The sequence below is a fragment of the Falco cherrug genome, chromosome Z (assembly GCF_023634085.1).
Source record: "Falco cherrug isolate bFalChe1 chromosome Z, bFalChe1.pri, whole genome shotgun sequence".
Taxonomy (NCBI): Eukaryota; Metazoa; Chordata; class Aves; order Falconiformes; family Falconidae; genus Falco; species Falco cherrug.
Window position 1 is genome coordinate 58,152,705 of NC_073720.1, and position 14,528 is coordinate 58,167,232.

A 14,528-nucleotide genomic window follows, 5' to 3' on the forward strand; every position below is an offset into this window, starting at 1 on the left:
ACTTGCTTCCATAAGAACCAAAAGATCTTCTTAAGCACATGTAATTCTTCCACTGATCAACTTGCATGATTCACTAACCTTGCACTTAGTGCTATTGGCCTTGCTCTGTCTCCTCTGTTATTTTTCTGGGGTGTCTGAGCAAGTATCACTGTACCTTCTATACTCAGAGCAGTCCAGAACCATGGCAGACTCATCCCCCAGCACACTTTCCAATGCCTCAGTAAAAACACTACAATCAGCAAAAGAGGACTGACTTGGATGGCTGCAGAGGAACTATCTAGGTTCCTTCTAAAACAGTTCATGACATGGAAGAGATTTAATAAGACTGTGACAAGTATTTCTCACCTACCTTTGAAAAAAAAGACAAAGCTACAAGAATTACTTAGTTGTTCTGACAGCTCAGGCAATTATAGCCTGTCATCAGCGGTCTACCTCCACTTGATGACTGTGGCTCCTGCTTGAACTTTACATCCATAATAATTAGCTGCCATGATGGAAGTTTTGAAATCTCTGCTGCATTAGGTTGACTTAAGATGTGTTTTGTTTGAAAGCAAGCCAATACCATTTTGACACGGAGACTGAAGAACTTAGTACAAACATTTATACAAACATCTGCTCTGAATGCACAGAATATTTACATATAAAAGCACTGCTTAAACATTCCCACATTTACATTGTTTGTTCACTTTTAGGAATTTGTACCAAATGCACAAGGAAATTCAAGTAACTGACATAATATGGTACTTCAAATAGCAGTTTTGTTTGGATAGATGTTCCAGGTCTTCATTGCCATGTGAATATGCTCATACAATACAGCAGATTTTTCACCAGTCTGTTAATGAATTGGATATAATTTCTCAATTTATAAAATGTAAGGAAGGTAATTTGATAGCAAATCTTGCAAAAAAGAAACAGTACTATTTCCAAGATGACTAGAAAAAAACAGAGACGAAAATACTGAAATCTACAAGACAAGGATAGGGTCAAGGGATAGGTATCTTGATTTCATGTCATTAAAAAAAACAACAAAACACCAAAACCAAAACCTCAGTTTGATTATGGTTGAAAAATGATATTGTATGTTTGACCATGACAGGCATTAAAAGCACTAACTGCATTTTTGTTGATATTTAGTCCAGTATTTCCCAATGGAAACAGGCAATTTATAATCAGGTTTATGTTTACATTAGAGTTAAAATGGATTGCAAAATGGAGTTAAACCTCTTTGTTTATGGTTAGAGGACTCCAGATACATAATATGAATGGCTACATCTGCCACAATGTTAGAAACTAAAACTGATGAAAAACAACTTAGTTGGCTTTAGCAATCCTATGTTCAATTATTTCGGAAGAATCATGTATCAAGGTAAAAATGTAGTCTCATATGTTATTATCTGCTCTGTTGCAGGATCAAGAGAAAGGATTCCATTTCTGGAAACCTGGGTTCACTGACCACAGAAACAAGCACACCATGCATGAGGGAATCTCAAGTAATCTCACCTCCCTTGCTTAACTTTCTGCATGTGAGCCAGCAGTAAAAAAATGGGTTTGGTGGCATGCTGTTGGAGTCATATCCCTGGCATATTCCAGATTCACTCAGTGGCTTGCTGTCTCTCTCTGTAGGTGATCATTGTTCACTTGAGGGACAATGACCTCTGCAAAGAAATATCTAATCATTAACCTAAATGCCATCTGCCAGATCTCAGCACTTTCTGCTGCTGCTTTCTTAAGCTGGTTGGAGGACTTCCAGGAGGAATCCTATGGCAAGTAAATAGCAATCAGATATAAATGAAGTGAACTGAAAAAAGAGCAAATAGATTACAAGAAAGTGAAAGATGGTTCATGTTTTAAGGAATAAATGCATTTCTAAGGCTCTGTTTAGAGAGAATGGAGTAAATCCATCTGAAAAAATGGTTAGTTATCTTTCTTTAGAGACCTCAACCTCAAACAACCAATGGATGTGTTTCCTCGTTAGATTTCAGAGTGAAAATGGATGTCTAAACTGGTTGCTCTCTTTCAAGAAAGAGCAATTTCACATCATCTTCAAACATTTCATGTTGGTGGGATCCTGCCTCCTTCATTCTGGAAAAAGGTGATAATTTAATTTGAGACCTGTGCTTTCTGACATGTTTCATAGTGACTCTTTTGATCTCTAAGGGACAAATAAATTGTGGGTTAATGAGGAATAAGACAAGTAAGTTAATAAAGTCTTAAAATAATCAAATCATAAAATCCTGGAATCATAGAATCACAAAATGGTTTGGGTTGGAAGGAACCTTTAAAGGTCATCTAGTCAACTACCACCACCATCCTGTCATGGGCAGGGACATGTTCCACTAGATCAGGTTGCTCAAAGACCAATCCATCTTAACTTTTAACACTTTCCTGCATTAAAACATCCACAACTTCCCTGGGAAACCTGTTCCATTATCTCACCACCCTCATCATAAAGAATTTTGTCCTTGTATCTGATCTAACTTGTCTCTCTTTCAGTTTAAAACAGTTTCCCCTTGACCTGTCACTACAGGCCCTGGTAAAAAAGGCCTTTGTCTTTCTTATAAGCCCCCTTTAAATACTGAAAGGCCACAATAAAGTCTGCTTGGAGCCTTTTCTTCCTCCAGGCTGAACAAACACAACTTTCCCAGCCTTTCTTTGTAGGAGAGGTGTTCCAGCCCTCTGACTATTTTTCATGGCCTTGCTCTGGACCTATTCAACAACCTCCATGTCTTTCTTGTACTGGGGACCACAGAGCTGGGCTTAGCATTCCAGGTGGGGTCTCATAAGAATGGAGTAGAGGGGGAGAATCACCTCCCTTGATCTGCCAGCCACACTTCTCTTATACAGCCCAGGATTCAGTTGGCTTTCTGGGCTGCAAGCGCACATCATCAGCTCTTGTCCAGTTTTTCATCCATCAGTATCCCCAAGTCCTTCTCTGCAAGGATGCTCTCAATCCATTCATTCCCTAGTCTGTATCAATATTGGGGGTTGCCGTGAACCACCTGCAGGACCTTGCAATTGGTCTTGTTGAACTTCATGAGGTTCACATAGGCCCACTTCTCAAGTCAGTCAAGGTGCTGGATGGCCTCCCATCCCTCAGACATGTCAACTGCACCACTCAGCTTTCTGTCAGCCGCAAACCTGCTGAGGGTACATTCAATCCCACTATGTTGTTGATGAAGATATTAAAAACTATTGGTCCCAGTACAGACCCTTGAGTGACACCATTCCCTATGGGTTTCCACTTGGGCATTGAGCTATTGATTGTAACTCTTCAGATGCAGCCATACAGCCAATTCCTTATCCATAAAATCTGTATCTCCAGTTTAGAGGTAAGAATGTTGTTGGGGACAGTATCAAAAGCCTTAGAGAAGTCCAGGTAGATACATGGATACGTGGGCTCTTCCCTTGCCCACTGATGCAGTCACTCCATTGCAGAAGGCTACCAGATTAGTCTGACATGATTTGCCCTTGGTGAAGCCATGTTGATTGTCTCAGCATCAACCCCTGTCTTCCGTATGCTTCAACATAATTTTCAGGAGGATCTGTTCCTTGTCTTACTGGGCACTGAGGTGAGGCTGACTGGTTGGTAGATCCCAGGGTCCTCCTTTTCACCCTTTTTAAAAATGGATGTGACATTTCCTTTTCTCCAGTCACTGGGGACTTCACCTGGCTGCCATGACTGTTCAAATATGATGGAGACTGGCTTAGCAACTATGTCTGCAAATTTTCTAAGGACCCTAGGATGCATTTCATTGAATCCCATAGAGTTGTATATCTTCAGGTTCCTCAGGTGGTTTCAAACCTGATCTTCTCTTAAGATGGGAAGGACTTTGTTCGCCCAGTCCCTGTGAACTTTGAGGTTCAGGGACTTAAGAGATGTAGGAATAATGATTGTCAGTGAAAAATGAGGCAAAAAATCTGAATACCTCAGCCTTCTCCCTGTCACCTGTCACTTGTTCTCCTGTCTTATTTTGCACAGTGGGGGGTGGGTAGTTTCTTTATATTCTTTCTGAACAATGTACCTATAGAAGTCCTTCTTATTGTTCATCATATTCCTTGCCAAATAGTGTTCCCGATCCCGCCCACACACTTCCATGCAGTGTTCCTACATTATTCCCAGGTTACATGTCCCTGGTTCCACTGCTCAAGCATTTCATTCTTACACTTTGACCAGGAGGTTCTCACTCAGCCATGCTGGTTTACTGCTTTCCTTGCCTGATGTCTTACACATGGAAATCAAAACCACTTGTGCTCTAAGAAAGACATAGCTGCCAGCTCTGTCCTGCTCTTGTATCCCTGAAGGCAATTTCCCAGGGGTCTCATCCACTAATTCCTTGAAGAACTGAAAGTTCACTCCTCTAAAATTCAGCGTCTTATTGAGTGATAATTCAATAAAGGTGCAATACTATGGTGAATTTGGCAGATTATCTAATTAGTTCTATATCCACAATTGGATATCTTTATTTTTAGTCTTAGAGAAATAAAGAGTTTACCAGATTCCATGGAACATGGTAGAAATAGGGGGGAAATGCCTTATCTTCTTTACACTGCTGTTGCAAAGCTCAGTTAGTTAGTATTTAAATACTTTGTAATAAACCTAAAGTACTAAGTAAATATTAAATAGAACCATTTCATTTCTCTCACTGACTCTCTTACCAGTTCTGTAACTTCATTCTTTTTCATTAATTTTGAACAGATGATTGATTTTACTGAGTGAAGCAAAGCAAGAGCTGTTTGTTGCGGCACACACACTCTTGGTCATGCTATATATTTGTGGCTGAATAATCTCCACCAATGTTCATTCTAAGGCTACAGTCTTGTCCAGAATATTAAATTTTGTGATATTTTGCACTGCCTGTGTGTAATAATCATCTTGTAAGGAACCCACCGTGAGTTAGCCCATGACAAATCCAGCTATCTGGATTTTCAAAAGGTGTGGATACATGACTCAACCTTTAAAAAAGTGCTTTAAGCAGGGCACAACACTGGCAAATTTACCTCTCAATAAATGATGGCTAAATGTTGCCACTTTTTCAACTAGTTATTTTTCAGTGTTTGTTTCCCACACTTTAAAACATAAATCTGCTTATTTATACACAGCTGCTACAGCATGATTTGCTCCGGCTCAAAATGTTACTTGATGCATTTACCCTTAAAAGTCAATGTTAGCATAGAACAAATGGCCTCTAAAAGTTAGTTAAACAATTGTTCTTTGTTCAGTAGAATTTCCTGGCAGATTTTGTCTTGTTCTAGGCAAACAATCATTTATATGTATAGTCAATTAGGGATGTATATGCAAAGGACAATTTGGCATTGCTACTCTTCTCCCTTTCTCTTCTTTCATCTCCGCTGTCTACAGCTATTCTTCTTTAAAGGTTTCATAATGCAAAAAAACACCTGCTTTCCCTTCTTTTCAGTGTGCCTATGGTTAGTTTTCTGAAATCTGGGATTATTTTGTAGTTTTGTTTTGAAATCGAGTCATGGAAGTACTTCTTAAATACTTATAATGCAATGCAGCAACAGCCCACCCCTCCACAAAGCTGAAAGAACTACTGTAGACTTTCCCAAAACATTTTAAAACTGAGTTATTTTTCTGTAAACAAGTATTCTTGCCCTAGGGAAAAAATAACCTTTTAGAGTGATGTATCTGACTAGAGACCACATATGAAGCTTACTCATCAGGTCTCTCAGTAAATATAGCAGAATTTAGTGGTGAACCAGGACATACCCTCAGTCACTGCAAATACAATTAAGTTCAAACAGTGAATGTCAAACCACTGTTTTCCTACACCAAATTTTTAGAAGACAATTTAAAAATTAAGTCTATGCTCTAGTTCAAATCTACTTAACATTTTTTGCAAGTCTCCTTTCATTATTACCATGGACATCTGACAATTTTTTTCTCAGAACAAATAAAAAATGGCAAGTACATGAAAAAACCCAACCTTTTGGTGAGACCTACACAGACATCCCAGAGGCAAAGGGGCAAGAGTAGTGTTATTTAAAGACAAACAAAAGGCCCTCGGAGAAACACAGATAATTTTCCAAGGATGGTTATTTAAGTTGGCATATGCAGATTAATGACAACTGACTGAATTACTTGCACCAGAGCACCAGTAATGACTCGTACATGTATTCAGCCATATCAGACTTCTCTTAACGATCTAAAAGCTAGTGTATACGTAGGATCACAACACACAAATAGATGAGATATAGGTACAACAATAAATATTCTCTGTTCTGAAACTGTATCTTATTAGAAACCATTCTTAATGGTATGTAAAATATAGCAACACTCTAGGTAATACAGTGTTATGAATAATTAGTCTTCAAAACATTGATATGATTTATTGGTTTATTCTTTAAGTAGCAGAGCTCAAGATTAACATCTTTTGTTCATGGAAAAGGCATTATATAAGCAGCAGTGCCCCAAAAAGCTTACCTTACCTGCAGTCTGCAGGGATCATTTATTGCACACAGGAGTTAAAATTTTAAGTGTGGTAGCTGAAATAACAGGTTCTGTGGCATATTTCTGTTCATATGGATAAAATTAAGCCTTCAACATAAAGGTTGAAGTTCTCTAGTATTTTTGCATTATACTGAGGTATAAAAAGTGCATCAACTATAGCTATGTTACATATCTATATCATATATATCCAGCTAACTGGCACTCTCTTTCAAATTGGAATTCATCTTTGTGAGTATTTGACAAAAAAATCTTGGAAATACGAGATTCCAGCCTGAAGGGGATCATGGGCTGATTTCTATCCTCAAAAGAGCTCTTCAAAGACTTTCATCCTTTACGCTGCCAGCATGCTGCTCCATTTGCAAAGCAAAATCTCCATACAGCTCTCCAGTGTCTGATGCAGTCTTGTGCTAGACAATAGAAGGACGAGCGATATTTTGTTTTGACTAACAGAAAAAAGGAAGTAAGTATCTGTGGCAAAAAGAGAGTAAATGGTGCTCAAAGCAAGGAGCTCAAAACCTGGCATTAATCAATCTATCTAAAATACTTCATCGTGCTACTGAACTTTATGATTTAATATTTATTATAGCTGTTTTCCAGTAACAATATTACTGTGTTACGGAAGTATAAGCAAGCGGACTGCATGACTCAAAAGCTTTCTGGACACATTCAAACCGTACTTTCTCATGTATCTATAAATGGCAGGTAATAATTGCCTGCATAGCTGAGGCACAGATAGTGAAAATCTTCAAGATATGTTTGCCACAATGCAAGAACTCAGGACATTAAAATAAGTTTATTCCTGCACACAAGGAAACCCAAGTACATTATCATGAGATCATAACCACAGATCAAACAAATATTTTGATGCAACTTTTATGTCAAAGGTCTAAATTTAGTTGCTTTATCATGTACGCGATTTCCAAATGCTTAAAGTCCTTGCTGAATTGGGACCAAATGCACAAATCTGTAGATTCAAAGAAAGGATTTTCAAGGCAAAGAAAATGCCACAGTTTTATTTCCCACAAAAATGTCAAAATTACAGTGATCTTTCATTAAAAAAGAACATTCAGAATATCTTTGCTTTAATCAGGAAGTCATTAAACCAAAAGTAGACACCCAATCACGCAAGATGAGAAATACTTTTTCAGCTCAGTGAAGTCAGTCTTACAGGAAAGCCTAGTTAGTGCTTCGGAGGATCTACTGTGTTGTTTATTTTTCTGCACTTCACACTAGGAGGCTACAACATAAGTCACAAAATAAAGTTTAAAAGTAATTTCATTTTCCTATGATAATAAATCTCATATTGGAAAAAAAGGACAATGTAAGTCTAGCCTCAGATTTCAGAAGAGGAGGAGGCAAAAGTTAAACACCACATTTTAATGTATTCATTTGCGTTCGTGAAGCAATATGAAATCACTTGGCACAGAGATGAGCAGGTGGGTAATATAAATGAAATTAAAGTTAAAAAGCATTCAAACAACACTGAAAGTAATGAAAGCAGTATGAGCAAATGGAGGAAAATAAAGTAGAATTATTTAGAGAGCCATTAAATGTGAAGTCCAAAGTAGATTGCCTTATGTTTATGATAATGAAAAATAAGATTTTACTCAGGTTAATGACTTCAATACAAAGTACTTGGAGAATGATGAAAATACCTTTTATTTAATTTTGAAGAAAAAACTTCTAAAAATCAGAAACACCACTTCAAAGAGTATTCTCTTAGTAGGCCCCGTTTGCTGTATTTCCCAATTACTTTTCAAAGAGTTAATAATTCCTCAATGCTTTTCTCTTTTTTTTTAATACTTTGATTTGTTTTATTAATACCTGTAAGCCAGATGTTGTACACTTACAAAAAAGACTGTCTTTGTAAGACTCCCCTATTCTCATAGAACAGGACCTTCTAATTCAGGGAACATTCACATGCTGAGGAATATTTTGAGCTCCTTCTCCAAATTCTTTTCCATAGGTTCCTTTACAAAGATTGCTTTCAGACTATAAATTAACCTACACCAGTTAAAGAATTTGCATAAAAGCAGCTAGATGTAGCCTAGCTAGCATGTAGCAAGTAAGAAACTGTGAAGTTGCACGCTTCTGTATGCCACACCACCCCAGCTAGAATGAAAGGTGAGGGCAGTCCTTTGGGATGCTTCTGCCTAGGGACATCAGCTTGTCCTTTCACAAAAGCACCACTGAATCGCTTTGCTCAGGGTAAGGTCTGAAATCCTTAGGCCAGGCCTTTGCAATTACTCTGTTCAGTTTCACGAGACAGATCAATAATGTAAGGGAAGCCTGGCACAAAGTTGCATGAGTGCTTGGTAGGACAAAGAGCTCTAGAAAGAAATGCTGGCGTGACTCTGCAAATCAACTGCAGCCGGTAAGTCACCATTTCTGTTCAACAGCTAATATTTCCTGTCATCAAAGAACGAAAACATCTTTGGGACACATTAATCACTAATTGCTTGCTATGCACTATACCCCCCCAAAACTAGGTTTTCACTTTCTGAGGAAAATGGACCAGGCATCTAAAACCAAACCAAAAATCCACTGATGTGTTTTAATTGGGAAACGTTAATTGGCTTCCAAAGAATTAATTCATTAAGTCTGTGTATCTTGCATTTTATATGAACAAGGAAAATCCTTCATCATGATAATACATCTAGTCTTTGCAGAAACACTGAAACATCCAGCAAAGGTCCAATTACCCGAATTTGTTTTCATAAAGAAGTCTGTAAATCTACATGTAAAACAAGGTATTACTTCAACCTGAAGGTGGCACAATCGTGTCTTACCATACATGTTTTTGTATTTTAGAGCAGCGTCAAGACAGCCCCATTTAACAAAGGAATGCTTAATTACAACACCCCTGAAATACAGTACAGATCTGGGTCCCAATTCTTCCAGCTGACCTATGCAGATGGATGTCCTGAACGCCTCCTGCACAACCAGTTCAGCCGGAGATGCCGAGCCATGCTCTCACGCGGTGGGTATGTGCTGTAAGGTACAGCTCAGTGTCAGACATGCCCAAGCTTCAGCTTGCTATTATGTTACGAATTCCACGGAAATCATCATCTCTCTCAAGTACAGTAGAGTTCAACAAGCTTCTAACAACAACCAGCATGTCTGCCTTTCGTTACAGTAACTGGCTGTGCCGCTCCCGGCACCCACCCTCGGAGGCTGCCCTTCTGGCTCCCCGTCGCCCTGAGTCAGTGACTCCCGGGGGTCAGCCGGGGGCTGTCGCAGCTCCTCTGCCGAAACCGCCTCGGCTCTAGACGGGGCGAACTTTCTCACCCGAAGCAAAGGCCCGAGCTCGCCCCGGTTCCTGCCGCTGCTCCCGCCGGGCTCCGTTACTGCCCGCCGAAGGCACCCGGCGCACAAGCCCCGCGTCCCGGGGCCTTGCGGGTCGCCTTTGAACCCCTCCGGTGTGGCAGTGGGCGTTTGCTGAGCGCTCCCCCCGCCGCGCCTGACACGGCCTGCGGCCCCGCGGCCCCCGCCTCCTCGGCCCGGCGCGACGGGACGGCGCTGCTCCGGGACCGACGGCTGGTGGGCCCACGGGCCCCTGACCCACAGGCGCGGCCCCTGCGAGCGCGGCCAGCCCCGAACGCCCCGGGCTGCCCCGGCCCGCAGAGGGATCCCCGCTCGCCCCTGCGACCCACCCGCAGGGAAACCAGTGGCTTTCCGGCAAGAGCCGCGACTCTTCCCCGGTCGTCTGAGCCCAGACCGGCGGCCAGGCGGGGTCGGCGCCGCCGCCAAGTCGGGCGGCCAGCCGAGCCTCCCGCACCGCCAGGGGACGGTGCGGTTCGTTCCCTCCGCCCTGGGCTCGCACAGCGAGGACCCTGCCAGGCTGACCCCAAGACCCTTCCCGGCGTCACCCCGCCGCGCCGTCGGACGGGAGCGCCCCGTCGCCCCCGCCCGCGCCGAACGGAGCCGCTGAGGGGACGCGCAGCGCCCCCCGCGCCGCTTCCCCGGAGAAATGCGCAGGCAGACGTGAGCGGCGCCGCGTCCCCCGCGCCGGGCGGGGTGGGGCGGGGCCGCGGCCGAGGGGCGGGGCGCCAGGGGCGGGCGGTCCCGTGGGGGCGGGGCAGGCGAGGCGGCAGGAAGGGGGGTCGCGGCGACGGCGCTTGGCAGCCCCCGGTGCTGGCGGTGCCGCCGGTGCTGGCAGCGCGGAGGCGGCTCGGCCGGGAGCTGGTGGCGCGGCGCGGCTCGCCTTTCTCCCGTGAGTTTCACGCGCTCCGCGGTAGCCCTGGGGCGGGGGGAGATGGAGTTGGAGTTGTGGTGCTTTGCCGTAGCCCCGTACCCGGAGCCGGTCTCTTCTCGGGTGGAGGGGCCCTGCGCTCCGGCTGGCGCCCTGCTGCTCGCCTCCCCGGGCTGCGATGCCCCTTCCCGGGCACACGTGTGGCGGCAGCGCGCTGCTCCGGGCGGCCCGCCCTGCTCGCGGGAGGGCGCCTCCCCGCGGGCGCCTGAGGGAGGGCACCTGGCCGCGGCGCGGGGGGGGCGGCCCGGGGGCCGCTGGAACCCGCCGGGGCCCGCGGCTGTCGCGCTGCCGGGTGCGGCTCTCCCGCGGCGGGCTGCGGGCCTGCGGCGGGGGGAGCACGGTCCTGCCCGCTGCGGGCTCGGGGGCGGCGGGGCTCCGCTGCTGCCTGACAGGGTGGGCGCGTCGAGGTCTCCGGGCGCCCCCCCCGCCCCCCGCCGGGGCGCCGTGCCGCCTGTGAGGCGGGCGGGGGGAGCCCACCGGAGGGGGCGGCCGGCGCGCGGCGCGCTCCCCTCCCGCCAAAGTTTCCTGCGGCGCTGGGCGCCGCCGGCCCTTGCAGCGCCGGGCGGGGGGAGCGGGGCGGCCGCCCGGGGGCCGGTTCCTCCCGCTGGTCATGGGCTGCGGCTTAAAGGGACAGCGCAGCTCGGGAGCGGTGCGCCGGGGTGGCATCCCGGCCGCCTGCCGCGGTGATGGGGAAGATGGCTGAACGCGGGAGAGCCGGAGCTCCCTCGGACTTCGGCGCGGTTCTGTTGGCGCCGTCATTTCCTCACCTGTAGGTGTCCCGCCGTGGAAGGCAGTCAGGTGTTGGCGTTTTAAGTCTCGACGTCCAGCTGGTTGGAGCTGCGGTGGTGTGGTTTCCATTAGTCCCTGGGAGTGGCTTTTTTTTTTTTTTTTCTTTGTAAGCCTCCGCTGCTTATGCATAGTTTTGAAAGGTGCAAGTGTTGTGTGTCAGTATCTCACAGTTTCGATTTACTCGTCTTTTGAGTATCTGATAACTGTTCACTTGCCAGCCTGCTTGCCACAGGCTGTGCTGTGAGAAGTGGTGTACGAACGAGTGGATCCCAGGCCCTTCTGGGACTGTAAACCGACTGTCAGTTTTCAGACTTTGTTGTGGACCACCAGCAGGGAGGTGTGGCATTGGCAAGTTGGTATGTTTTACCATAGACTGTTTTCTAATTCCCTACTGTAGGCTTGCAGATGCGTGTTCTTAACAGGTTCCAATAAAAAAGAAGAATCACTGTCATTAATTAGAATTTTTAAGTTACTTATTAAAGACTAAATGTTTGGCACAGAAAAAGACAGGCATTTTAATATTCAGAGTCTCTTTGTGATATGCCCCTTGATATGAATAAGGCCTTTCGTTTCCTTTTTGATTTGAGGTGCTCCTTCTCTGTCTTTACAGGTTCCAGCATTAAAAGCATCAGTAATAATTCTAGCTTTCAGAAAATTACAGTTTAATCCCAAAATCTTAACCAAACTTAATTTTTTTTAGATGATTTATGTGTTAGACTCTTATGTTTCTGTCTTGTACTGTAGGTCTGAAATCAGGAGTCTGTCTTGTACTGTAGATCTGAAACCAGGAGATAGTTTTTAAAAATAACCTTATGGGAAGAGTGATGCATGTTTGCCAGCTAGTGCTGATAGAAAAAATGGAAAGGAGGTTGAATTTAATCCTTATGTCCTCAGCTGGTATCTTTTTTATAGTGATGCCATCACTGGTGCAGGTGAAAATAAGAAGTGTAGGAAGTAAGAGCTAACAAGTTAGCCAGAAGCAGATACAGAACGCACAACCCTTCCTTTAACAAATGGAGGTAGAGGTCTGCACAGGCGTGTATGCAAGCAGGCTCAAAATTATCTCGGAGATCTAATCCAAAATACAAACCCACCATTTCAATTCCTGCTTCCATGTCAAGTGAGATAACCTTCAGGCTGCTGGGTGTCAAATAAAAAAAGATATAATTGAATTTGCTCTTCTGGAAGTTACTTCCCTCCATGTAGCTGATACCACAAAATACTTGCTTTGAGAGGAGTTTTCTTCTTTATTCCTTACATACAAATCCTAAGGAACTGTGGTGCAAAATGCATACATGTTGAAGACAAACTTACTCCGTTTTACGTGTAGTCATGGCTCAAAGGCAGCCAAGAGCTTGGGATTTGTTCTGCCATCCTCATTTTACAGAAGTATCAGTGTTGCTTACTCAAGAACGACATCACGAACAATGAAATGAAAAGTATATTTAAAAGTCACTTTATAACTTTCCATTTAACACAGCTGGATTTCACCATTACTGATGATGTTTGAGATGAATAAATCTCCTGGGGTGCTTATACATGTAATAGTACTATCCAAAATTACAGCTATTAGTGCAAACAAAGATTTGAAAAGTATCACAAATCAAGCCAAACAAGCTAGAAAAATTATCTTTTGTTGGACGTTCTCTGACTAGTAAGCCTAGTTGAAGTTCTAGTTGTTCATGCTGCAGAACTTGAATACAGGGTGGGTTTTTTTCCCAAGGCACAACTAAATATTTTCTGACTAGATAAAACTGTAGTTTGGAAGGAGGTGGAAACATTGAGACATGCAATATTTGAAGGATACTGCATGGTAGCTTTACTACCTCCCTGCCAAAGAACAGTAAGTTTCAAAAGCCAGCACAAGCCATGAATTTTGCTTCCCGTTTATATCTACACTACTTTTCTTTGTCAGTACTAGCATAATCTTAACATACCAAAGGGTGGGGGCAAGCAGGGGAAAACAAAATTCATGGTTAGGGCTGGCTTTTGAAACTTACTGCTCCTCGGATGTGCATTTCAATTTTTGCTTTTATTATTATATTTGAGAAACAGGTTGCATAGGGAATTTTATTCATCTCTATGTGAGAATGTAAATGAAATGTAAAAGTAGCTTTTGAAAGGATACACGCAGATTATATATGAAGAAATGCCAAAAGAAAGCAAGCAAGCTTTTCTGATTTAGTTAATAGAAACAAGCTACCCGACCTCTAAGGAAGACACTTTGCAGTCGTGAGTTGGAAGAGTTCTGCTGTAGCAGCACTCCATGCACTGTGAACGCTTACCGTACTTTGTAAGTAACAGGTTTTCTTGCTTTCTTCTACCCATCAATGTGTTGTATTATTTTTATTGAAACCACTGAAATTAGAGGAATCCGTAATTTTACACAAAGGAAAAAAAAAAGTCTTTTGCTGAAACTGAAAGACCGTAAACAATAACCTAGGCTGTTACCGCTGCGGTGATGAACTAGCTACATTTTATGCAACAGATGTCACTTGGCAAATGGTCTGTTTTAAGATACTGTGGTTCTGCAACAGCCAAACAGGATGTGTAAACAGATGAACTGAAAGAGTTTAAAGTGCAGCAGCTCACAATGGATCACTGGATAAAAGGAAAAACTACTTTTATTTTGGACAAAACAAGTTTCAGTAACTTGTTATCTCACAGATTTTGTTCATCCTTCATATCCATGCTTTTGCAGTCCTACGTTGATGAAGACCAGGACAGATGTGTATCTCATCAGTCTGGCCAGGTTTACGTGCAGTTACAAGTAGAGCAAGGGATGCTGGCTATCAAGTCCTCATCATGTCTTTTGGGTTATTCTTGAGTATTAATGATGTTGCATGATCTTTGCTGTGTTTATGTTCCCTTTTGGCAAAGAGTGCCAAGAGTCATGTTGAGTCTTACAGCATATTTGTGGTTCCATGTATGTGATACAGTCTCACACACCACCAGTGCCTGCCAGTTCCTTTCTGTTACCAGTATTCTTTCTTTCATGTTTCATGATTCCACTTGATT

The 14,528-nt window shown here is 43.6% G+C and overlaps 2 protein-coding genes across 7 annotated transcripts in view; one reads left to right on the forward strand and one right to left on the reverse strand.

Annotated features, from left to right (window-relative positions):
- Positions 1–7,226: 7,226 nt before the first annotated feature.
- LOC129734660 (translation initiation factor IF-2-like) lies at positions 7,227–11,579 on the reverse strand. The gene is made up of 2 exons (XM_055698308.1): positions 11,344–11,579; positions 7,227–10,709 (listed from the first exon to the last, which is right to left on the reverse strand). Exons 1-2 carry the CDS (start codon positions 11,577–11,579, stop codon positions 9,560–9,562), a joined length of 1,386 nt encoding a protein of 461 aa, XP_055554283.1. The 3' UTR covers positions 7,227–9,559.
- Positions 10,543–14,528, forward strand: part of PAM (peptidylglycine alpha-amidating monooxygenase) — a 152,574-nt gene continuing 148,588 nt past the window's right edge. For 3 of the 6 annotated variants that reach the window (XM_055698922.1, XM_055698924.1, XM_055698923.1), the window contains exon 1: positions 10,543–10,682. The gene's annotated coding sequence lies outside the window, so the exon portion shown is untranslated. The remainder of the gene's footprint in view (positions 10,683–14,528) is intronic. The other 3 variants (XM_055698925.1, XM_055698927.1, XM_055698926.1) reach the window with 1 other exon arrangement.

Bases quoted from the DNA above. Each gene is read 5' to 3' on its own strand.
- LOC129734660 (XM_055698308.1), bottom strand. From the start codon at position 11,579: ATGGAAACCACACCACCGCAGCTCCAACCAGCTGGACGTCGAGACTTA. The intron at 10,710-11,343 runs GCCGCAGCCCAT...CCCCCGCCCCAG, and splicing joins GAGCTGCGCTGTCCCTTTAA to GGCTACCGCGGAGCGCGTGA.